This window comes from Panthera pardus, unplaced genomic scaffold (genome assembly GCF_024362965.1).
Source record: "Panthera pardus isolate Hobbes unplaced genomic scaffold, ASM2436296v1 HiC_scaffold_16, whole genome shotgun sequence".
Taxonomy (NCBI): Eukaryota; Metazoa; Chordata; class Mammalia; order Carnivora; family Felidae; genus Panthera; species Panthera pardus.
Window position 1 is genome coordinate 79,630,148 of NW_026526721.1, and position 25,585 is coordinate 79,655,732.

A 25,585-nucleotide genomic window follows, 5' to 3' on the forward strand; every position below is an offset into this window, starting at 1 on the left:
CCTACTAAGTTTCCAGATCATTGCAAATTCTTCACTAATGTGATAATTAACGCCTAATATTTATTAAGTTAAGGCTCATTTAGACTGTTTCCCCTAGAATTGGATATTTACCTTTTTTTTTTTTTTAGTTTTCTATTATTATACATGACTGCTATAAACATCTTTGTCACAAAAGGTTTTTCCACATTTAGGGTATCTTCCCCTAAGTTTTATTCCCAGATAGGAGGCCAAGCAAGAACTTTGTAGGTGGAGGATAATCCAAACAGCCTGATCTGTCTTAGAAGGTAGTGAGTTTCTCATCTTTGCAATTGATCTCATGAAGGCGGCATGATTTTTTGATAGGGGTGTGATAGGGAGATAAGGAGTCAAGCCAAGTAGCTTTCAAGGCCCCAAGTACCTATGAGATGGTAATTCTCCAAGTATCACTTCATAAATGTCACTCTTTCCCTTTGTCCCAAATCGCTTCCTACTCCCCATAGCATATCTATTCTTGTGCAACAAACCACTGTAAAACTTAGTAGCTAAAACAACATCCATTTTACTTGCTCAGATCCTTTGGTCAGAAGTCTGGGCTAGGCTCACAGGATGGTCTTTGGCTGGATTTGCCTGAGGTCATTCAAGTAGCTCTAGTCATTTAGAAGCTTAACTGAAGCTGGAAGGTCCAAGATGACCTTGCAGATGGTGGTAGCTGTCAGCTGGCTGGTCTAGAGACCTCAATTGGGATAATTCCTCTCTGGCCTGTGTGACCTTTGCTTCTCCAGTAGGCGTGACAGGGCTTCCTCACATGGAGGCACACAGGGAAAGAGCTACAAGGCCCCCTGATGCCTGCAAGAGCCACAGGGCCCCTTGGAAGTGGCACACCATCTCCACATGTCACATGCCTTTTGTCAAGGCAAGTCACAAGGCTTGCACACTGAAGGACTACTCCTTCCAGAAGCGCCTTGCCACGTACAGCTAGAAACACATACTGACGATTTCAACACTGTCCAGAGATCTCCTTAGCAGATCCACAAGTGCACTGTGTACATTTTTCTGCCATCTACATTGCCACGGGCAGGTTGTACCAATCGTCTCGCCACTACGTGACGCAGGTTGTCTTTGTCAAGCTCCCCCCGTGGCGGTTTGCTCATTGCTCTTCTAACCTCTACTTGCTAGCCAGTCCCAAAACCCAAGCCAAGGGTCCTGTTTGCTACAGCCCCGTACTTCTGAAGCCGGTACCTGTATCAGCCAGAGTTCAGTGAGGAAAGCAGAGTGAGAAATTGCTCTGTGAGCACTGAGACGTAAGAGCTATTTGGGGCCTCAGAAATCACATGACTAGAGGAGAAGCCGGGAAAGTGAAAGCAGAACTGGGGAGCCGGAGGACCACGGTCACTAATCAGTGCTCCTGAAAACCAGACATGGGTGGAGATGTTGGCACCTGCAGGGGAATGTGAGAATCCAAGACCTTCTAGGAAGCCAAAGTAGGCCCATGAAGGGGGGCCCACGGGGAGAGGTCTGCGAGAAGCTGTTGACTCTGAACACCTCTGAACCACCCACAGAGGTGGAAGCTGTTCAGAGTGGGTGGTGGGTCTGAGCCACTGTTGGTCAGCAGAGCCAGTAGTCGGAAAGAAGCGCTGACTGCAGAGTGGAGGAGAGTGAGGGCAAGTGGGAACCCACTGGGCGCATCTACGTCTGTTCATTCTCCGTAGCTGATCACAAAAATGCCTTCAGAGAGTAAGGACTGTTGTGTTCTAAACTCACACAAGCCTCTCTTTTGGCCCCCTCTACCCTGGAGCTATACAGAAAGGGAGATTCTGAGAAATATCGTTCCCAGATTAACTAAATTGACCGCAGAATAATCCAGCACATTTCCTGAATATCTGCCTAATTAAAATATCTGCTGGCCTGTCTTAGTTTTGCCAAGGTTTGTGCTGTTTCTACTAAGTTGAAAATTCATAGAAAACAGACCCTGGCTTCTCTTCCTTAGATCTCTCTTCCCAGCTCCCTGTCCTCAACACCTTTCCTATGGCAGGTGGTGATGGGAAAGGAGGGATGGTTGAGTCTCTGAATACCCCCGGGACTTCACTATTCCCTTAGCCTAGAAGCTCCTCCTGCTTTCCCCAACTCTACCTACTATTTCTACCTCCCTAATTCCTATTCATCTTTCAGGCCTCAGTTCAAAGAACATTCTGTTCTTCCTAAATGTTTTATGATTCCCCTCAGCTGGATGGAATTTGTTTCCTTCTTTAAACCCCTGGGGCTTCCTATCTTTCATTGCTATAACTATGCCCTGACAGTTCCTGAACACATACCCATTTGAGTACTTATCTTACTGTCCTACTAAATTTCACATTCCCAGAGGCAGGGGACTTGCTCATTAAACTCATGCAACAAATAAGTAATTTTTGGCATCCTCCACATTACAGTCCAGACAGAATTTGGTACATAAATATTTTTTGAATTGAGTTGAAAGAAAACAAATTGAGGACATGCATCCATGTGTTGGGGCCCTAAATAACAATAGCCTGAAAGGGTATGGTTGCCATAATAAGAAATAGAAAAATGAAGAGTCTGTGATCCCTGGCCAGATGGTTCTCTATTATTATGAATTTTGTGTCTTCATTTGATAAGGTACTTCCCATCATCATGTTCACATGATGACCCTAGAAATGGGACAGTCCAAACAGAAGCCAGGGCTCAATCTTTTGCCTGTGCTCAGAGGTAAATGATTTTTGTAGAATTTTACAATTCTTAGCAGGGGCTGCAAATATTAACCAAGGTCAATGACCCCTCTGTTTAGGTTATGACTGGAGCTGTCACTGAGCCACATCCTCTCTGGGAGACAGTCCATGCCCCCAAGATAAAATTTCAAGAGGCCCTCGAGCCAGAAAAGTTGTTTGGCAAAGTGCCTATGTCTTTTGTCATGTACTCTCTGGGCTGGTGGGTTCCTTTCTCCAGGGTCAGAATAGTTCCAAAAGCAAAAGTGCTATCAGGAAATGCTCATGGTTATCTGTCTACTCCTGAGCAAGTCACTGGCCCACTCTGGACCTCAGGTTCCTCTAGAAGGAGGGGGATTGAAATAGCTCTTACAGGTCCTTCTCTCCCAGCTCTGATATTCCAGGACTCTATTCTGAGCAGCAGGCTGAATTCCCAGGCTTCCAGAGCCTTCTATCCCCTGCTCCTAAAGATATAGATGGCTGAGATTTTCCCATGGGCCTCAGCCAGAACATGCTTACCTGTTGTCTGGAATAGTGTGGCTCTGTACATGATGACTGTTTATCTGCCATCATGAAAGTGTCTTTTATCCTGCAAGTTATAAGGGAGTTTGTTATCACAGACCCTCATTATGTCTCCCCGTGATCCAAGTTATCCCTGGTTGATTTCACTTGAAAGTGTCCATGCCCCAGGCACTATAGGATCCAAGAGACTTTGGGGGATACCAAAGTACAAGCAGGAAGCTGCTGAGTCTGGAAGTGTTAATGCTCAAGTCATATGACTACTCGTTAACTAACTGACTTTGTATGGCATGGTTATAGACCACAAACAAGTTCAAGTTCACCAAGTTCTTCAGCAGAAAACAATTGGTGTCTTGAAAATTCCGCTCACCATCCTCCAGTTGGCCTATTGAATGTGTGGGTGTAACAATTTGTTAGAATACTAGTATGTCACAATTAGAAGAGAACATATATATAGCTCAGCTAGTTCAAACCCCTGTTTTATCAGGTGGATAACTGAGAGTAGAGAGGAGGCAGCCCTGCGACGGTTTATGGTAGAGTCAGGAATAGAGCTCAGGACCTTCAACTGCCAGGTCAGGATATCTTATATTATCAATATTAGAACTCAGAGTTAGAGGTCACCAAGATAGGGTCCTCCAGTTCACGCCTTTCCTAGGCCTTTACTCTGATTTCCATTTTACAACATATTTCAGTTAATAAACTGATTTTTAAAAAGACACAAAATAAAACACTACATAAAGGAGACCTAAGAATTGCAAAGGCATTATAGTCCAGGAATATTCGATGCAGGGCATGCGACATTAAACAACTCAATATCCCCAGAATGATTGACATTCATAATAATGTCCTTGGGTCGCCAAGAAAGGGTTAGCATGTTTCACCTACAAAAGCAGGGATTTGTATAAAGCACTTTAAAAAGCATTACACTAAATAATAATAATGATGATGATGATGATGGTGGTGGTTATTATTAATTATGGTCAGGTAAAACTTCGGCTATCTGGAAAACTCAGATAACCAAAATAACAAACAAGCCATGGTGGTCAAGGAAGTGACTGTGTACAGATAGGTACATTCTACAGTAACAAGGCTGGTGTGAGTTTGGCTAGTATCTGCAGAGAAGAGGAATAAACAGCAAAGCCATGATCTCATCTTCTGTTTACACTTCAATTCCCAAAGTTAGTGATTAATTGTCCTTGTGTTTTGTTGCCAGGGCAAATTGTTTTTCTTTAAAACTCCCACTTATCTTAAATAAATAAATCATTAGTTTCAAAACAGAAGTGTCAAATGTCAAGATACTTCTGACATACTAGGCTAATGAACAAAACAATGAATGCATTAGAAGCTACTAGAGGTACGCAGAGCCTTTGAGAACTTTCCCTTAATGACTTTAAAAGGCATCAGAATCATTCTTGGTAAGAGATTTTCTCACGCATCTTGGCTAAAATGTCAATCTAGAGGTTGCAAACACAAATACAGCCTCAAAAGAATCCAGTCAGTGTAATGATAGAGTGGTAGGTAGGCCAAGTATTCATAGTCAAATAAACATACCAACCAGCTACCGTATTGTACTTCCCAAACCAAACTCACACAAAATCAGCTTTAGGCACCCAATTTAGGCTCTCCGCTGGGGTCTCTGAATTTACACAGGGTCTCTGGCTCCTCCAAGGAAGGGAATTCTTTTAGCAAACAGGTAATTTTTGCATCTGAGTCTTAACACAAACACAAATGTTTCAGGGATGATTCCAGTCATTTCTGAATTATTAAGACTACCTACTAAATATAGTTCTAATTATATAATTTCCCTGTTCAAAAGTTTCCAGTGTCTTTTCTTTACTCAGAATTAAGAGTCACATAGTGTTCTTATGGTATTCAAAGTCAGTCATAATCTCGTTTCAACCTTTCCTACGACTTTATGTTCCCACAGACTCCCTGGCTTCTTGTTCTCAGAAAGAGCCTCACACTTTAGTTCTTGGTAACAAACATTTGTTGGGTAATTGCTAGGTGCCAGGTCCTGCTCCATGAACTAAAAACACATCTACAAAGAAAACAAAGTCTCGTTCTCCTGTAGTTTCCATTCTGATGGGATCTTTCATCTTCTGAGTGCCAGTGCATTCCCAGTGACTGCGTTCCCGTTAAAGCACTTGTCACACCGTATAACAGCTCTGTCTGTGTTTCCATCAGTCTGAATATTGGCTCCCCAGGCACAGCTCCCATGCTTTACTCACTGGCAGGCACACACTGAATGCTCAGTGAATGCCTCGGAGTTCGTTTCTCATCTTTGGTAATGTGGTCAGTTTCTGTTGCATATGGAATCCATCTGTGAGGTTATCTAAGTCTGAGTTCTAATAGTGAGTTAGTTTTGACAGATGAGTCATTTTTTTGTCCATAGGATGACAAATGTCAAGCTACTTCTGATGGACCTAAACAAAGGAATGAGGCAGTGACTATGCAGCCACATGGACTTAACCTGCACTGGGTCTTTCCTCAAGTCCCAGAGTCCCAAATCCTCTTTCTCTGGGTTTCCCAGGCTGCCTGGTCTGTTCGTGGGCAGCCCCTCCCTCTTTTCGTTTAGAGACCAGCAGGGAAGCTAATTTTGGAAGCTACTCATCTTGTTCCCTTCCTCTTTGATCCCAAAGGTAGAAACCGAAGAGCAGGTGCTGGCAACCTTCTGTGGCAGGGAGACCACAGACACGGAGCAGACCCCTGGCCAGGAAGTAGTGTTCTCCCCGGGCTCCTTCATGTCCATCACTTTCCGGTCAGATTTCTCCAATGAGGAGCGATTCACGGGTTTTGATGCCCACTACATGGCTGTAGGTAAGTTGGAGAAATGGGTGGCTCACCCCAGGTCTCCCCTTCTCTCTAAAGATTAAAAGTACCTCATGCTCGTTTCTTTACAATGAACACCTACATACTCACCATAGAGATTCTGCCATTAATATCTTCCTGCATTTGCTTTATCACATATCTACCCATCTATCCATCCTCAATCTAGCTATTAATCCCCTCTTTTTGATGAATTTCAAAGTAAGTTGCAGACAGACAGTGGTACACTTTTTCCTAAATACTTACTCGTGCATTTCATTTTGCTGAAGTTCAATATCTATTCACAATTTCCTTTCTTTTAACGTAAAATGTACAGAGGCGCCTGGGTGGCTCAGTCGGTTAAGCGTCCGACTTCAGCTCAGGTCATGATCTCGCGGTCCATGAGTTCGAGCCCCGCATCAGGCTCTGTGCTGACAGCTCAGAGCCTGGAGCCCGTTTCAGATTCTGTGTCTCCCTCTCTCTCTGCCCCTCCTCTGTTCATACTCTGTCTCTCTGTCTCAAAAATAAATAAACGTTAAAAAAAATTTTTTTTAAATAAAGTAAAATGTACTTTCAGTGAAATGCATAAACCTTCAGTACATTTGTTGAGTTTCAAAAATTTTATATTGTATGTAACCCAATCCCCTAACAAGATGTTGAGCTTTACCATTAACCCAGAAAGTTCCTTTATGCTCCTTCTCAGTCACAGTCTGGTCCCATCTACCTTAGAGGTGACAACTGTTCTGATTTTTTTTTCCACTATAGATGAGTTTTGCCTCTTCTTAAACTCCATATAAATGAACGTACACAAAATATATTTTGGAAGTGAGGATTCTTTACTCAGAATAAAGTTTTTGAGTTTCAATCATGTTGTAATGCGTCGGTAACTTGCTCCTTTCCTGGCAGAGTAATTTCCCATTGTATGAATATAATACTGTCTGTTTATCCATTCTTTCATTGGTAGACACCTGCACTCTATCCGTTTTTTGACTCTCACTAATAAAGTTTCTATGCACTCTTGTACAACTCTTTTTGTAAACATATGTTTTCACTTCTGTTGGGTAAATAGGTAGGAGCAGCATTGTTGGGTCATAGGGTAGGTGTATATTTAATTTTATAAGAAATTACCAGGTGTTATAAGAAAAACACCAAAGTGTTTTTGTACTATTTTATATTCCTTCACCAATGTACAAGAGTTTGATGTCAATTTTTTAATTTCTAAAATTTAAAATTCTGATGGGGTATGTAGTGGTACCTCATTATGGTTTTGATTTACATTTCCCTGGTGACTAGTGATGTTCAGCATCCTTTCATGTGCCTGTTGGCCATTCTTTTAGCTTTTAGGGGGAAATGTATGATCAAAATTTTTTTTGATGTGTATCTATTTGTTTTGAAAGAGAAGGAGTGTGGGAGTGGTGTAGAGACAGAGAGAGAGGCGAGAGAGAATCCGAAGTAGGCTTCCAAGCTGACAGCATGGAGCCCAATGTGGGGCTTGATCTCACAACCATGAGATCGTGACCTGAGCTGAAATCAAGAGTTGGGTGCTTAACTGACTGAGCAACCCAGGTGCCCTTGCATGATCAAATTTTTAAATTGGGTTGAGAACATGCCTTTCTTTAATGTCTACGTTCCCACTGCCCAGGGAAGTGGGATATATATAGAGAGAGAGGGGCTGCCTGGACTAGAAAGAAAGAATGGGTTCTGGAGCTACCCTACCTGGGAGTGAATACTGACTCCACCTTTTATCATCTCTATGACTTGGAGTAAGTTCTTTAAAGGCCCCAACTGTCTGTTTCACCGTCTGTGGAAAGGGGATGGTAAGAGTTCTACCTGCTATTATCACAACTCTTACGGGGTAGTGGCACCCGTGAGAGGCAGCTTGCCTGGCCTCGAACCTGGCTTTCGACGGTCTTGGATAAGTTGCCTCCATTCTCTGAGTTCCAGTTGCCTCATTTGTAAATGGAGACAATGGCTACTTTGGGGCTTTATGTGAGGCTAACACAGGGAGTGGCCCATACTGTGTGCTCTGTACATGGCTGTTGTCTTCATCGTCCCACATGGACCGACTGACCAAAAGGCTCTACCTGCCCTGCAGATGTAGACGAGTGCACTGAGCGGGAGGACGAGGAGCTGTCCTGCGACCACTACTGCCATAACTACATCGGCGGCTACTACTGCTCCTGCCGCTTTGGCTACCTCCTCCACACGGACAACAGGACCTGCCGAGGTGGGGCCCAAGGATGACTCCGTATATCACCACTTTGTGCCATGTTTCTCGATAAGATTAGGGGAGGCTCAGAGGCGGAACAGATATGGAGTAGAAACAAGTAAAAATGAAGCCAGAGAGCTCTGCCTCAGATACCCTATGCTTGAAGATGCTGAAATGCCCGCCAGCCGGGAAGTCTGCGTTCAGGTTCTCAAAGGACCACATTTGTGAAGCCTCTAGGCCATCTTTCTTCCTGGACAGCAGGAACTTCTGCTCTCCTACTGTAGGTAACTGGCCTGGCCTCAGTTATGGGAAAAGCTGGGTTCCCAGTCCTTTCTCAGCCATGCACCCGGCCTCACCCAGCCGTTCCTTTACCTCTTCACTCCCCTGGCCTCACAAGTTCCTCTGTGATCGAGAGAACCTCAGTCCAGAGAAAAGATGGGGAAGGAGAGAGGCAAAGACAGAGACAGTGAGGAACATGCCCCATTCCTTCCATCTCTGGTTTCCTGTCTTAATCAACACGCTCACCCTGCTGCCACCTCCGGGCAGGGCGAGGATGGAGAAATGGAAGACTTCAGCCACTTTCCATGAGGGCCTCCCTGACTCGTGGGGTTATCAGCACAGAAGCAAGTGGTGAAATGTAGCAAATGCTGTGGGCTCAGCACAAGTGACCTCAGTCTGCACGGTACCGTGAGCAGACATGTCCCAGAGATGGTGGCCCTTGGCAGAGTGGGAAGAAGAAGGAAAAGGAGAGTGCTCCAGGCAGAGGGAACAAATGTTCAGAGTCCTGATAGAACTTGGCATGTTTGGGGCATTGCCATCAGATCAGTATGGCTGCAGGGTAAAGACCTGTGTTTTAGGAGGGTCACTTGGAAGCTGAGTGGGGGATCATTGGAGGAGAGAAAGGCTGGAAACAAGACTTCTTTTCCTTCCTCCTTAAAAAATTTCTACTTTCTTCTGAATAAAACCCTCATGTGATCCATCAGTATAAAGGAGGCACATACAGGAGTTTCCTTCAAGAGGGCTGTATTTTCCTTGGTTTTTATTCAGTAGGTATTTATTGAGTATCTACTACATACTGAGTCCGGTGGGGACTAAGAATGAGCAAGGCTTCTCAGTCTTTGTTTTCATTTTCTCCTCTGCCTCCAGGAGCCTTTTAAAACATTATCTTCCTAATTTCCCCTACCCATGAAATTTTAATACCACAGATAATACCGTATATATGTTTATATACTGTATGTCCCATCTGTGTATTATGCATAAAAAGAGTAGCCCTGCCTAAAAAAATGAAAAAGCCTCCATGGGCTAAATGCCACCCCCCAGAGAGTGCTTGGGGTAAGAAATGAAAAGAGGTGGGAATTCAAGAGGCCTCATCCTAACTATACTCTGCAGCTCACAGCTATAGGACTTTAGGTTAGCCATGCCCCCTCTCTGAGCCATAATTTTCTCATATTCAAATGAGCAGGATAAACAAGGGTTTAGAAAGGATTGACATCCCAGATCTGGGAGGGGTCAGCCCAAGGACAAAGGTTCAGTGGCAGATAAAGGGCCTTGGCAGGGCTAAGCCATGGCCAGGGTCCCAGGACACTGGATCCTTGGTTGCAGCTACAGTGGCGAACAAAGCAGAATCCCTGAGCTCAGGGAACTTACAGTCTACTGCGGGCAAGAAAATCCCCCAACAAATATATTGTATAATGTCAAGCAGTGGTCAGCCACATGAGGAGAAACAGAACAAGGTCAGGGGCCAGAGAGTACGGATATGTGTGAGTGTCCCGTGTTGGATGAGGGATCAGGAAGGCTTTGAACAGAGACCTAATGGAGTTCTGGGCTGAGGGGAGAACAGACAAAGGAGGTCCAGAGGTTTCCCCCTACCAGTCTATCTCAAAACTTTTCCTTCTCAGACCCCCTCTGCCCCACACCAATACCAGAGAAGTTGATGAGAAGGTTTATCACACTCACTGCCTTTGAGTCTTGACTCTGAATATTATGAGGTGTGTGACCTTGGATACATCACTTCTCCCTGAACTTCAGTCTACCCATCCATAACATGGGGCTAATGATGCCTTCCCATTGCCTCTCAGGACCAGTGGGAAAGTCATACAGTAACCGATGAGAAAGGGGTTGCTGTGGCCATGGCTGTCGTGTGCCACTTTGCTCTGGTATGTTTCCCACAGTGGAGTGCAGTGATAACCTCTTTACCCAGAGGACCGGCGTGATCACCAGCCCCGACTTCCCCAACCCTTATCCTAAGAGCTCGGAATGTTTCTACACGATAGAGCTAGAGGAGGGTTTCATGGTCAGCCTCCAGTTTGAGGACATTTTCGACATTGAGGACCACCCTGAGGTGCCCTGCCCCTATGACTACATCAAGGTAAGCCTACAATGGACATTTGCCCTGGCCATGCTGGGAAATCTTGGCTGAATTGGGAAAATTGATATTCTTGGTCCTCCAGTTTCTCCCAGGATAGAAGACCAAGACCAAAAATTACTTAAAATAGTGTCTACCAGCTTCATCAGCTCCAGCCTAGGGATCTTCCCTGATCCAACACTAGCTCCTTGGCCACCTGTAAAATCCCTTTTGCCATGTCACGTGATATCACCACGAAGGAACACCAGAGGTGAAGGTCACGAGGACCATCTTAGACTTCTGCCTACCACGTGTAGTATCCCAGGAGCTATGCCGTAAACCTTCTCCAGGCACTTAACCTCATGGGGCTTCACTTTTCCCCCATTCACAATAAGATGACAAGATGGAGATATCACCCAAGATTGTGGAAGTCACCAGATGAAGGGTCAGGAGTCCTGGTCCTCGGAGGTGGAAGAAAACACGAGTTAGAGGCACAGGAAGGACCCATACCTGGTAGTCAGGAAATATAGATCAGCTAATAGTGCCTACTTCTTTCTCTCCATCCCCACTGACTCCATTCCAGGAAAATCCCTCTTATCTCCTGGTCCGTGGCAAGGCTTCTAGCTGTTTTTCTTGCTTCTAGCCTTGCCCTACACAGTCTGTTCTCCATGACATCAAGGCTGATCTTTATAAAATCCAGATCCAATCAGGACTGCTCTTGGAAGTAAACATAAACCCCTCAATATCATGTGGTGCTTACCTGCCTTTCCAACCTCATGCTATGGCACTCCTTCTGTTCCAGCCACTCTGGCTTCCTTCCCTGCTCTTAATGCTGGGCTCTTTCCCACCTTTGGCCTTGACCTTTACATATACTGTTTTCTCTGCCTGGAAAGTATTCTCTCTTCCTCAAGTGACAATCTTCTACTCATTCTCCATGTCTAAAATCCAGTGTCACCTCTTTGAAGAAACTTTCCCTGACCATCTATTTAAAGTTTTGTCTACAAATAAACAAATAAATATTTTATCTATTATATAAATGATGAATTATATAGGTTACATAGATTTTACTACATACATTAGAAATATATAGCATATACTTGTATTTTATATATATATATATATATATATATATATATATACACACACACACACACCATCATGATTATTTTTTATAATTATTTTGCTTATTTATTGTTAGTCCCCCCCTCGCCTCCATCCTCGACTAGACTGCAGTTTCTTTAAGAGCAGAAGCCTTTTATATCCTATGCACCTAGACAGGACTCTGTCCCATTCTGAGACATAGTATGTTCATCTTGGAGCAGAGGACTGCCTTGTCCACTTCCAAGTCCATTGTAATCTACAAGTGAGAGAGTAGAGATGGAACTGTTTGGTGAATGCTAATGCCCACTAAAAACATGAGTGAATACTATGGGTTCACATGGAAGCTTCCAGAAAGCCAGGGTTCAGTACAGAGATGGTCCCAGCAGCTGCCACCACAGCTCAGATGTGACCTTTTTCTCTATCTTGCCCCTCACAGATTAAAGCTGACCCAAAAGTTTGGGGGCCCTTCTGTGGAGAGAGAGCCCCAGAACCCATCAATACCCAGAGCCACAGTGTCCAGATCCTGTTCCGCAGCGACAACTCTGGCGAGAACCGGGGCTGGAGGCTCTCGTACAGGGCAACAGGTAATACAGCCTCTTCCCCCATGGGTCACACTTAGTCACCATGCTCAGCCCTCATGGGACAATAGCTGAGGGATGAGGGATGCAGGCCTGGGACTCCCCTGGGGACGTGACAGGACCCTCAGCTCCGCTATAAAGGAGGTTGGGGCCAAATACATTCTGTCTCCTGACTCAGTTTACCATCCAGGAAATGGGGGCAAGGGCAGCAATAATGGTGGGATTAGACTAGACATAGTTTTCAAACTTGCTGCACTTCAGAATCACATAAAGAGATTTAAACAAGAACAATAATAAACAAACTAACTAACAAAAAAAAACTTATTTCCTGAACTCTACTCTTTCACACTGATTCATTGGGCCTGGAGAGAACCCTCCCAGCTCAGCCCTCTCCAAGTCTGGGGCAGGAATTTGAGTGTGGGCCTATAGCTCAAAACGTTTCCTTATGGCGGTTTGCCTCCTGTGGCCCCCAGACTGGCAGCCTCCATAGGCCTCATTCCCTAGTACCCCAAGGCAGCCAGTCCTGGCCCAAAGCCTGATAGAGCCATGTGCCCCAGGGGTCTGCAGTAAGCCGAGGAAAAAGAGGGTACTGGTTGTGGCTGATCTCATAGATCTGATATCCTGGCCTTGCCTGCATTATCACATCAATGCCTGGTTCTGGGGAGGGGAATGGAGAGTGTATTAACAGAGAGTTTGTCCAGGAAAAAATGTCAGGGGTGGAGCCAGACCTGGGAATCCTGTCCAATTTAGGCTTCGGAAGGGCGGACTCAGAAGCATATGGTCACGGTCTCTCTCTGACACTCTGAAGAACGGTCTTGGGGAGAAAGAGCGATTAAGTCATACTGAGCTGCCCAAGAGAATAAACTTTGCCCAGTGAGTGCCAATGACAAGGATATAAATTTCAGTGAAATAGGAAAACACTGTTCCTTTCATCAGAGGAGTCCAGTAGGAAAGGTACAGGTTTGGGAGGTATTAAGCTCCCTGTCACTGTAGGAATGCAAATAGATGTTTGACATCTACCACGGAAGATGTTGTAAAGGAGGCCTCAGACAAGGGTTGCACTCAATGACATTTAATATCCTTCCTACCATGTGTTGTGATTAAATCATTTGGCCAACCCGCTCATTTTACCGATGAGGACATAGAGGTCCAAGTTGGAAAGTGACCTGCTCAAGGTTCCAGAATAAGTCTTCAGAACCTAGTAGGTACAGACCCCCAACACCTAGTTCTGTGGGTCTCCCCTGCACCATACCTTGCACTGCAGGGGCTTGCCACCTGATGTAGCCTTTTCCTTGTTTTCTCACCCACCGCTCTTTCATTGCTCCCCACCAGGGAATGAGTGCCCAGACCTACAACCTCCTGTCCACGGGAAAATCGAGCCCTTGCAAGCCAAGTATTCCTTCAAAGATCAGGTGCTCATCAGCTGTGACACAGGCTACAAAGTGCTAAAGGTACAGGGTCCTGCTGGGGGAGGAAGGGCCACCAGGCCAGAGAGATGCTCCTGTGCCTCCCAGGCCAGACGGGCTTCCCGGAGCTTGCCATGGCCCCTCCACAGTATTTACCAACTTCCCCATAAACCTCCAGCATGTTCCAGAAATGCCAGCCCTCTGAAAATCCAAAGCATGCATCCCAGACTCTCACTTCTAGAAATGGCACAAAAGTCATTTATCAGAGCTTGGGCTGGTTTGAATTGCAAAAACAAATCAAGATCCGTTCAGCCCTACAATCAGGACAAACAACCTTAACGGAGTTCATCAGTCAGGCCGATTGGGGGAAACTGGGATGGGAAGAAGAGATTTGAGAGGTGGCACATGGCTCACTCTTCCCAGGAGCCTCCTGGCTACCTTGGAAAATAGAAACAAAAGCACCTCCTAGGCCTCACCTGAGATGAATAAAAGCGGGATCTCTGGGGCAGGGCCAGTGATTGGTTTTTCTGTTATGTTACCCAGGTGAGTCCAGCGCGAGCCAAGCTGGAGGAGCTCTCACGGAATGGGTCTCCACGTGGGGTCCCCACCACAGCATCACGACACTCGTTAGAAATGCAAACAGCAGTCTCCAAGCCAGGCCCACTGAATCAGAAACTCCGGGGGTGGGGCCAAGCAGTTTGTGCAAAAGCCTTTAGGCATACGGATGCTTATGCACATTTGAGAGGCCCTGCTCTGGAAAGAGAGTCAAGGGTACAGATTTCCCCTCCAGGACAGTTGCCCCAGCCCTTCCTCACACACAGCCCTTGCCCCTTTCCGCGGTCGGAATGGGCACCATGAATTCAGAGTCTGTCTTTTCCATGAAGTCAAGCTTGCCCTTGGAAGCCAGTGGTTGGAAAATGTTAGTCGAGGACAACTGGGTATGGAATTTGAGCCGGTTGTACTGGGGAACAACCACCAACCCCACCCCTCCTCCCTCTTGCCACATCTTCTTCCTGTTTCTTCCTAGGATAATGTGGAGATGGACACATTCCAGATCGAGTGTCTGAAGGATGGGACATGGAGTAACAAGATTCCCACATGTAAAAGTAAGAGAACAAAACTGGTCTATGATAAGGATAATGAGCTCCCCAGCATTGGTGGGTTCCAATCAGAGACCACACAAGGGTGAAAACCTGACCGGTGTGCTCAACGAGGGGTAGGGCCAGTAACTCAGCAGACACGTGAGGGCCGGACCGAAAGACTATTGTTTGTTTAGGGAATACGACATTAGGATTCCAAAAGAAACTTCTTGTTGGTCCCGGTTTACTTCCCAAATACTAACTTTACCTCTGCCTGCAGGCAAGTTGCCAAACTTGCTAAAGAAGTAGCTTGTCCCCAGCTCTGAAACTAGCTCTGGCAATTACTAATTCAGGAAACTATTTTAGCACCCGTGCCCAGAGCCAAATGACCTTGCCAATCTCTATGTGGTCATCAGCCATACCCACTAAGGTTTCTACAACAGCTCATGATTTAGGGCCCGTCAGGAAAGGCTGTGAGGTCAGTAGAACTGTGCGAAGCAGGGGCCAGGGGCACAGCTCTGTACTGGCTCTTGAGACCCTGAGATTTTGCATTGACTCTGCTCCTAACCCACCCCGTGATCATGGACAAGATCCTTCACCTCAAATGTGCAATAAAAAGTTGAACTAGCTTTCATACTTTAGAATACATTGAGGCGTTTCTCAAATAATATATTCCACATAAATCACCTAGTGTGCACTGTGAAAGTATAGATTACCAGCCACCACCCTGTCCCCTACCCAGGTCGCTCCAGTTAGAGACTTGTGAAGACCACAGTTTTAGGAAATTCATTATGGCAGCATGGGGGAAGGGAGGTGTGGTGACGGGAGGGTGGGAAGGGAAGAAAGGGAAGGGGCAAAGAGAGGGTTGGCTTTAGGAGGGAGAGGTGAAAAGGCAAGAGTTGTTCCTGCCCACCCCCGTTTCATGGCTTGCCATAAACAGTGGAGTAGTATCCCACTTCCCTGTAGTTAGGAGAACTAAATGGCTCAAATTCTCTAGGCAGGCAGATCCACTCCCAAAGCCCCAGGGGGGGACTCTGTCAGTAGGAGCTCTCTTGAGGCAAATCCCAGACAGAATTTTAGAAAATACACTTGCTTTTCAAATCTTTCTTTTTTATATGACAACGTGGCTGGAGTCAGAGCCCAGGGTGGGAAAAGGCAGGGCAGGGGGGTGCATTTTATGGCTTCCACTAGTTGGATGCCTATAGGAAACAGAAAATTCAGGTAGAAAAGAAAGGTCCAGAAACTGAGGAACTCAAAGGCCAGCAGACATGTCCACCACCTTCTCCAAAGCCTGGCTCACGTGTAGTGCTGCGACTAAGTTCTGTGTGAATACTGTACAAGGCAAAGCAAGGGCACATTGTGAAGGAGGAAGCAAAAGAGAATGTGGTGTGGAGAAGACAGGATGTTTGTAAAGTCAGAAAGTTCTAGATCAAATCCAGACTTGACCAGTTGAGTGTCCCTAAGCAATTTACTCAGACTTCCGGCCTCAGTTTCCTACACTCTTGATTTTTCTCAAGACCAGTTGGGCTAATGTACCTACTGTGCCAGTGGAGCACCAGGAATAAGTGAAAGTTCATAAAAGCTTCTCTCTTCCCTCCCCACCCCCCACATCCAAACTCCTCACTAGGCAGAGGTTTGGTTTCTCTCATTCATACTTTTGGAAGGTAGAAAAGTTTAATAGTAATTTTTCCCCAATGAAGCATGCACACTTCGATTACAACAGAAGTACTTCATTTGATGGTACTATTTTAAGTGACTTACTTTAGTATACAAAAGAATGGCCATCATTTTGTACTAAAGAAGAGGAATATTTTTTTTTTCTCCTGAATATGGCCTGGTTCTCCCAACATAGCCCAGATTAGGGTTATTAGAATCCCAATTCAGGCATACCTGGCACCTGTACTCATTCACTGAATAGGTTTTCACCGAGCATCTCTGCGTCCCAGACATATGCTGGGTCCTAGGTGCAAAGATGAGTAGGACTAAGAAATTTCAAGTCCCTAGGGAATGTGGGGCAAGAGTTTGGGAACAGGAAGTGTGCATGTGTAGTGAAGAAACTTGCACTGGAACAGGAAGTGGAAATGATGGAGGGTTGTCCTGACCCTGCCTCCACCTTGCCATGGCCACCCAACACAAGTACTCTCCATGCTGAATGCCATATGTCAAATGAAGGTTCAAACCAGATGAAAACAAAGCTCGCTTCAGGGGCAGAATGCTGGAATCCTTGTGAGCCAGGACTTATGACCCTGCAAATTCTCAGAATGGTACAAATTCCACAATCCCAAACTGTCATCCACACTGGCTGTACCTAAACTGCATTCTTAATCAATCTGGTGGAGCGATTTCTGTATTTCCTGCATGAACTGTTTCTGCTTTGCTTGCTAATTTTTCTCTTTCTCTCCTTTCTCCCTGTCTCTCCCTCTCTTCCTCTCTCTGCTTTCTTTCTCTGCACCTCCTGACCCCTCTTTGATCTTCACCACGGTGGCAGAAACCGAAATGGATGAGGAGAACGAACTCGGGTCAGAGCAAGAGGCAGAGTGAATGACGGGACCCCTCAGAGTGCAGACATCCAGGAATGGACCATACCCAAGACCCTGGGGCCCCAGAGCTACTCCACCCCTCCCTACCCCACCAACGCTCCATTTCCAATTTCTGTGTGGATTAGTGTGGATGCTGAACAAGGCAACACAGCGTCAAGCAGTTGAAACTGCTGTGTAATGGAGAACGGTTCCCTCCTGGAGGGCCCACCCATCATTCAAACATTACTCTGGAAAATAATGAAAAGCCAAGGGGGATTTTTTTTAGCACCCTCCAAGCGGACCGTACAATTCTCAAAGGAAAAATGACTTTGGTTCCAGAGACACAAGATTTCATATACAATCACATGGCCCTAGGCTGACCAGGTCAAAGTGAGCCCTGGTTCCTCATCCACTCCACACTTCAAGTTGAACTGGGCCAGAAGGCCTGTGAATTTATGACTTTAGTATTTTTATCTGTTGCTACTTTCTAACCATAAGTAGGTGTGAAACTAACCATAACTCCCAGAGCATGGCTTTTTAGGAAATCTAGACCTATTCTCATCCACAGAAGTTTTGCTTCCACCTAGACCTAACACGAGACTGAAAGCCCATTATCATTATCATTATTAGTATTCTTTCCTCTGGACCAGGGCTTACAAATTTTGCATCTCTGAAAATTCCCTGATTAAAGGTTTCAAAAGATAGGTATCACGCTTGAAATCACAGTCCTCAGCTCTCGCGCCATGGGCCATCAATGGGTCACGATAAAGGGCTCTGTTAGTGGCAGCAGGAATCTCTGCTTCAGCCTGAACAAAATCAGAATAGACGCATCTGAGAAACCCTTCATTACTGTGACCAGTCAGTCAGTCTATGTGGTGATTAATGAGGGCAGAATCCTGCACAGGTGGACAATGGCAGGTCCGGAGACGGCAGTGCCAGCCTAGGGCAGGGGTGCCCCCGAGAGCGGAGATGAGGTGGGCAGTCAAGACGGGCATCAGTTAAGTCAATACATTTAAGCCCACAATGTGTAACAGATATTTTACTCAGTGTGATAGAGGGGATCCTAACTTAGTCAGAAGATCCGATATGGACCCAAATAATTGCAACACTGGGCAACATAAGATGCACGCATCAGAGAGATGAACAGAGGCCTCAGCAAGGGGAAATAGGGAGGCAGCCCTCTCCAAGTAGAAGATGGAGAAAAGGCTTTCAAGAAGAAGCAGCGCTTGATCAAGGCCTCAAGGGTGGCCAGAGCGTGGACCACATGGTTTCCCGTGTGGGGAAAGCAGGCGAGTGAGCAGCACAGTGAGGGTGTGTGATGCTGGAGCACAGGTGCACCGAGGGTGGGGACCAAGAGATGCTGGGGTGAGTGCCAGGGGAGCCCATGGTGCATTGTTCTGCAGGAAGCCCCAGATTGTGGCAAAGCACACTCAGGATGGCAGGTCAAGAAAGATGTGTCGAAGGAAAATCAATGGCAGCCAGTAGTGACAGCAGAGACAGGGTGTGGGGTGCGTCCCATCCCAGGGAATGATGAGAAAGGGCGTCCACGGGAATGGAAAAAAGGAAGAGCGTTTTGATTCCAGAGTGGGGAAATGGCCAGAGGGAGTGTGAGAGAAAGGATGAGACCCCTTCCAAAGCAAAGAGGCTAGGCTAGCTGAGGAAGGAGGCTCTGGGTATAGCATCTTTGATTGCACCAGGTGGGGCTCAAGGCCCCTGGGAAAGGGAAGTTGTCTCCAGGTCCCAGAGAGGCATGGCTCTTCACCTGATACTATAGACTTGGGAGAAGTCCCAAGCTGAAGCGACCCTCTATTATATACTATTTATCACCTCCATCTGCCTAGAGGGCCAGCAAAGTTCCTTCTCTAGAGTGATGAGAAAGCAGGTACTCAAGAAATATCTCCCCACCATTGCTGGCCAAGTAACAGTCTCTCAATAGACTGAACTTCTAGCCAGGGCTTCTAGGATCTAAGCCCAACCCTGCAATTCCTCCCCCTGGAACTAGGTATTAGGTCCAGAGGATAGGTAAAATGAACCAAAGCTCAGAGACACAACAGTAATACCAAGGTCCAGGCACCAGTGAATGGTATTTCCTAAAAAAGGAAGAAAGATCTGCTTTGAGACTCAGCAGGAAAGCACATTTAAAACTGTTTTATAGCTTTAAATAATAGATATTATCACCTCTGGTGACCCTAGTGCTGACCTTCATCATACAGAGTAGAACAGTGTCTTTAGTTTTGGGTTATCAAAATGAGTGGGAACGATTTGTCTAGGGAGACTAGAGGTCAAGACAAAACATTAGCCAGTTCTCTTGGCTTTTGCCTTCCTTGTGGATAGGAGACACCTGCTGTTACCCTCAGCTGTCACCGCTCTCCTCCACATTGAAGGGCCTTGGAGCCATCTATGTTTTAAATTAGGTAACTCTTTATTCGATCAAAATGATAAATTTAGAGTTCTAAACTTAAAAATCACAAATTCTGGGTAGCATCTCAGGGGGAAATTGCCCTCTCTCTGCTTCCCAAGGAGGGGGGATTCTGGAAGTTCTGCTCTGTGGAATGCTGTCCTCTGAAATTATCAGAAGATTAATAGTTAATGTCCATCATTACCCAGCTAATACTGATTTTAAGCCATTTTACCTAGAAAACAGATCCTTAGGAATTGTTAGTTGGTTTTCTCAAAAGAAACCTGAATTCAAAATCAGGTCTAGTTTTCTGATTGTACCTTGTTGTGTGACCTTAGGCCAGTCAAGTCTTCTCTCTGGGCTCATCTGTAAAGTAAAGATATTCTGGATTGTCCACCTTTGGGGTTCCTTATGAACTGCAAAGTTCTATCTATGACTTTTCTGTGATTCTTCAACTCTGACATAGGCTGTTAGCCCTAAAATGAAGATGCCCTTAGAAATGAGCACCACCCCCTAAAAGAAGTCCCTGAAGAGACCGTTTGATAAATTGGGTCCTCAACCCATGACCTGGGCTTCTGACAGACTTGTACTGGACTTTGTGCTGGCAACCCCCTAAGACCACCTCTGAGGAGCAGGCATCCTACCGCCAAGCCCAACATCCAGCCCCAACAATTGGAGAACATAAGCAGGTGAACGATTCAAACTTAGCCCACCCTGGGCCCCACCTCCCGCCTTCTGTGGCCAAGATGCCCACAGAAAGCCAGCAGGGTAGGGCTGTGTGTTCATGCAGGAGCTGCTGTATTTCTGTTTGTTTTTGGTATTTTTATGCCAGGCACCAATGTGAGCACATTAACTGCTCTTGCTCAGCATGTGGTCGGGTCTGGAAGAACTGATGATTCCTTGGTTCGTGTCAGCCAGAGTTTTTTCAATGAGCTACAGGCTTCATTCTTGGGCAGGAGAGACTAAGAGGATTGCACAATAGAACTGGAAGTCAAAGAAAGGACTATGTGGGGAAGAGACTGGGGTCTGCTTAAATCTCAGCAGCCCTGCCCCTGCCCTGGAGTTGACACAAGGCCAGGTGAGTTGACCACACAGTAGTGCCACAGTAGATGGAAGAGACCCCAAAAGCACAGCTACTCATGGCGGCAAAGGCCCTGTAAAATCTCTAGGGTACCATTCTCATAGACTAGAGCACTGCTCTCTGAACTTGTGTGCAGTGCACAACCTGCACATCTATATGAGACAGATCCTTCATATGGCCCCAAGGAGAAGAGCACAGGGTAATTAAGAGGTGTTACTCTCTTCTCTCAGTTGCAGACTGTGGAGCCCCAGCAGAGCTGAAACATGGGCAAATCACCTTCTCCACCAGGAACAAACTTACCACATACAAATCTGAGATCCGATACTCCTGCCAGCAGCCCTACTACAAGATGCTCCACAATATCACAGGTGAGCCCTCCATGCTAAACCAGCCCACTCCCACCTTGTACCATTTGGGCCTCAGGGTTGGACGGGGGGATGAGGCAGCCAGTCTACTGGCCAAAGTTTGGGAGGAATTGGAAGGAGAAACACCTGGGGGCATGTCTTACCTCTCCCTGCCTCAAGCTGACATCCCACGGGTTAGGCCACATGGCACCCCCAAAACCCTCACATGCACACTCAGAGCCCCTGGCAGAGAAGGAACCCTCAGGGAGACAGTAAAGCCAATCAGTTTTGCCTCTGCCACAGACTGGTACTAAGAAAATTCTCTAAGCTTCAAAGCCCTCACTTTTCAAAAGGGGAACTCGTAGAGCTAATGTGAGACTCAGATGAGATGGCGGACACGAGTGTGGACACGAGTTTATTAAGTGGGGAGAGGAGGGCAGACAAGTGAGCCACGGGGAACTGCAGGAGCAAAGGGCAGGTGACTGAGGAGGAGGAAGTGCCTTCCAGGGGCTGGACTGGATCAAAGGAAGGGGGCAGCCCCAGACAGACAGGAGTCAGATTGTACAGAGCTTTGGACACCATGCTGAGGAGTGTGCTGTTTGTTTGTGAGAGCAATGGGGAGCTTTTGGTGATTGTGAGCAGAGGGAAGGCATAGATTCTAATTTTAGAAAGGTCCTTCAGGGTGCAGAGAGGACTGGCCTAAAGAGAATGGCATCAGAGAGACCCCTTGCAATGGCCTACTATAAAAGAATCAAGAACCCAGATCTATTTTCCATATGCTACAAATCAACCATTCTCTCCCTTTTCTCCCATCTATTTTCACTCTCCCAGGTATATATACCTGTTCTGCCCAAGGAGTCTGGATGAATGAAGTACTGGGGAGAAGCCAGCCCACATGTCTACCAGGTACCTGACCCTCAAGTCCTCTGCCTCCAGGTCTCCCATCCAAGGCTATTGTTGGAGACTGGATGGGGAACATGATGCTTTGGTCCTTTGTTAAGGGCTACCTCAGAGAGCCCAAGATCAGGTCTTGGCAAACCATCCAGCCTCTACATTCAGCCTCTGTTATCACACCAAGAGCCTTCCTGTCTCTTCTCTCTGCAGTTCTGCTCCATTCCCACCAGGCTTTCCCTCCAACAGTTTGTGTGTGCACTTCCTGTGCACCAGGGAAATCAAGAAAGTGGGCACTCTGTCCTCAAGTACTCACTGTGTTGTAGAGATGAGCAACATAGGACAAATAACGGACAACTATAGGACAGAATAAGAAGTTCCTCCAAAGAGCAATGTATTCAAGTCTTACTGACCACTGCAGCCCCATGGCTCACCTACTCACCCCACTCTAAGATGAAAAAAGAACTTTGTGGTAACAGAAAGTGTCACTGTGCATAGAGATTTGGGAGACATTTTGTAGATATTTGTGTTAGCATTAAAAATATAGGTGATTTGCATTGCAATCATAGTGCACACATATATTCAAATCAACTTTCTAGAAAACTGTAGCCTCAAACACACTCTGTAGGGTGAAACAAATAATCCACACCAAAAAGAAAATTAATAGTCATGGCACAGAAATATACACTCTTAATAAAAGCAAAAATAGCAGAATTGACTTAATTAATCAAGCAGAATTCATTAAAAGATACAACCATTCAGGACAGCACTGAGGAGTGATGCTGACCCCACCTACATATTTGCTGGAACAGCAGGAGCTTTGCAGTACAGTTAAATGTTGCGTGGCATTTGTATTTTACTGAATTAGAGTGTGGGGTAAACTGAGACAGTGTATTATCTGAACGGTACCTTTTAGTAACCCTCAATATCCACTCAGTAGGCTTCTATATGTTAGATATAGATGTTAAAATAGAAAGACTATAGGGTTGTCTACCATTATCTGTAAGAACCAAAGAAAATGTTAGCATTCTATGTTGGCCATCACAGTTGCTATGAGATCCTACAGAAGGAGGAATTCACTGCGTGTGGTAGTCTGGGAGTGGAGGAGTCAGGACTGGTTAGGAAGACTTCACTTGGGAGGGTTTTATACTTAAGAAAGAAGTTGGAGGAGGTGAAGCGGAGGAAAGGTCAACCCACTCATACCCTGGTGATCCCCATCATCTCATTCAGGCTTAGCCAGGAGCACACCCAAGGGCACAGAGCACACCCAATGTGAACCCTCAGAGAAGATGGGGAATGGTGGAGCTGTGGAAAACTGGAAAGCCAAATCCCCATGTTGCTAAAATACTATGTGGGCCAAAGGTAAAAGCATTGCAGGTGGATTCCATCCTGGGCAGCCATATTGCAACCTCTGGAAGGGGAAGAGGCATTGAGCTGGGAGTCAGGGGCTTGGGTCCTAGTCCTGGTGCTGTCATTTTCTTATTGTGATCTTTGGTAAGTAATCTCTGGGGCTAAGATTCCATACCTCAGAAGTGAGGGAGTAGGACCAAGTGATCCATAACATTCTATAACCTGCAATGGTTATCATCCTCTATATTTACACAAAGCATCTTGGATATAGTGAGTCATGAAATTCTTTTAACACCTGGTATTGGGAAGAACTGTGGTTTACCATTGGACCATGCCAGAGATTTCTAAATCCTTTCCTCCTAAGACACCAAAATTGAACCCAAAAGCAAACCAGAAAGGAGAAAGCCATTTTATTTAACATCATAACATCCACCTTTCCAAAGAATCTTTTTAAGCAAATACTCTCTGCCCTTCATTTTACATGTGAGAAAACTGAGGATCGGTGAGGAGCACTGATTTATCCAAAGCTATTCACAAAGTTAGGGGCAGAGCTGGAAGATGAAGCCAAGAATTTTGCTGTCAACACAAGCAATGTTGAGCCATTCTTCACTCTATGTTTCATGGCATCCTCATGGACCCAGAATTCTAGAATATTATATTTTTGTTTTAAGGGCCCTCCCTCAGTACCTCCAGTGCTCTAGAGTCTGAATTTGGCTTCAGTGCAGCTGAAGCTCTAGTTTTTCAAGAAGATTCCTTTATTCCAGGAAAGATTGGATGGAAAAGGGTAGCAGCCAAAAAGAAGGTCCCATTTCAATGAGCTCGCTCAAGGCTTGTTGCATCATTCAACCTCTTGAAAGGACAAAAGCACATCAAGATGAAAAACAGACTTTAGTGCAGAAAATAAAACAAGAGTTAGAAGAAACAGGCTCTACTTCTGGCTCTGTCACTAATGACTTTGAGTATGTCACTTGCCTTCTCTGAACCTCGATTTCTCCATCTGTCAATTAGTGGTGCTCCAAGCTTCCCCAGCTCTGACATTGAAGAAAGGCACCATTCAGAGCTGGCTTTGTTGTAAGCATGAACTCAACCACAGGCATGTCCCTTACCAGATGAGGCCCTTTCAGCACTAAATGAGTTGTTGTGCAGGGCCAGTCACAGATTGCCTTGAGATGTCACCTTGTAGGCTGCTGCTTGTAATTGGGAGTCTGGCCTTCAACTCTGAAAGACCAGGCCACAGAGAATTAGCAAAGGCCAGCTCACATCTGGCCTGATGTGAAGGACAGAGTGCCTAAGGATCATGTCAGAAGCTTTTGGCATCAGGAAGAAGAGCATCTGAAAAACATTGGGTCGCTGAAAGCCTGACCTCCCAAAGTTGCCAAGAAAACACAAATATTCCTTGGTCTTTAAAGAATTGTTGAAAGTATCCAGAACCAAAGAATGTAGCCTGGCCATTTGCAACCAGGAGGAAGCCCACACTCACACCAGGCTCACCTCCCAAGCCTAAGAGCCCTGCTGGGAAGGCCCATGTGAGCTTGTTCTTGGCCAGCAGGGGACTGGTACTGAAGACCCTCTCTGCTCATGGGCCAAAGACATTTGGCTGCAGGAGGCTGGTGGTGCATGTGCATGCTCGGGGTACAACTCAGTGGAACGAAGTTTGATCAGACCTTTCTTCTTCCCCTGAAGGTACTACATGGTTCCTGGGTGCAATGATGGGTGGCTCAGAGCAGAGCCCATGCATCATTGCTTGTAGATTATGCCACTTTCCCCTAACCTTCGATGCCCTGGGCATGCATTCATAGCATGAGTCCTTTAGGCCAAAGAAGAAAAAGTTACAGAGCCCATGACCATGATCTGTATACATAATGAGGTACTGTGGGATATGGGACAAGACATTGATCTTAGAATCTAGTTAATTCCCCTACTAACTTAATGGTCATGTGTCTTGGGCTAATTGCTTAACCTCTGGAGAGTTTTACTCCCATAAAATGGGGATGGCCATGGAAAATGAAATAAAAATTGAGGGAATTTGGAATTTGAAGGATCCATGGAGATCATATTGGCCAACTGCTTCATTTAGCAGATCAAAAATTAAGAGACAAATTTACTTAGAGTCACACAGGACATAGGAGAGAGAAGCTGGGTCAAGTCCCCAGGTATCTTGACTCCCAGCCCAGTGTTTGCTGTGACCCGCTGGACAGTCTTTTAGTTTCCTTCCATCGCTCAAAGCCCATGACCTATGGTTTTCAGAACTTTTCTAAGTACCCA

General features: G+C 45.8%; 1 protein-coding gene across 6 annotated transcripts in view; it reads left to right on the forward strand.

Moving 5' to 3' along the window:
• MASP1 (MBL associated serine protease 1) overlaps positions 1-25,585 on the forward strand; it is a 63,143-nt gene that overhangs the window by 20,717 nt on the left and 16,841 nt on the right. For 5 of the 6 annotated variants that reach the window (XM_019463470.2, XM_019463472.2, XM_019463473.2 and 2 more), the window contains 8 exons: positions 5,855-6,032; positions 8,116-8,247; positions 10,401-10,597; positions 12,111-12,258; positions 13,585-13,703; positions 14,686-14,764; positions 20,966-21,103; positions 21,911-21,985. In XM_019463470.2, the coding sequence (XP_019319015.1) occupies positions 5,855-6,032; positions 8,116-8,247; positions 10,401-10,597; positions 12,111-12,258; positions 13,585-13,703; positions 14,686-14,764; positions 20,966-21,103; positions 21,911-21,985 (1,066 nt within the window). Of the gene's footprint in view, positions 1-5,854; positions 6,033-8,115; positions 8,248-10,400; positions 10,598-12,110; positions 12,259-13,584; positions 13,704-14,685; positions 14,765-17,225; positions 17,965-20,965; positions 21,104-21,910; positions 21,986-25,585 lie in introns of those variants that run through there. The other variant, XM_019463476.2, reaches the window with a different exon arrangement.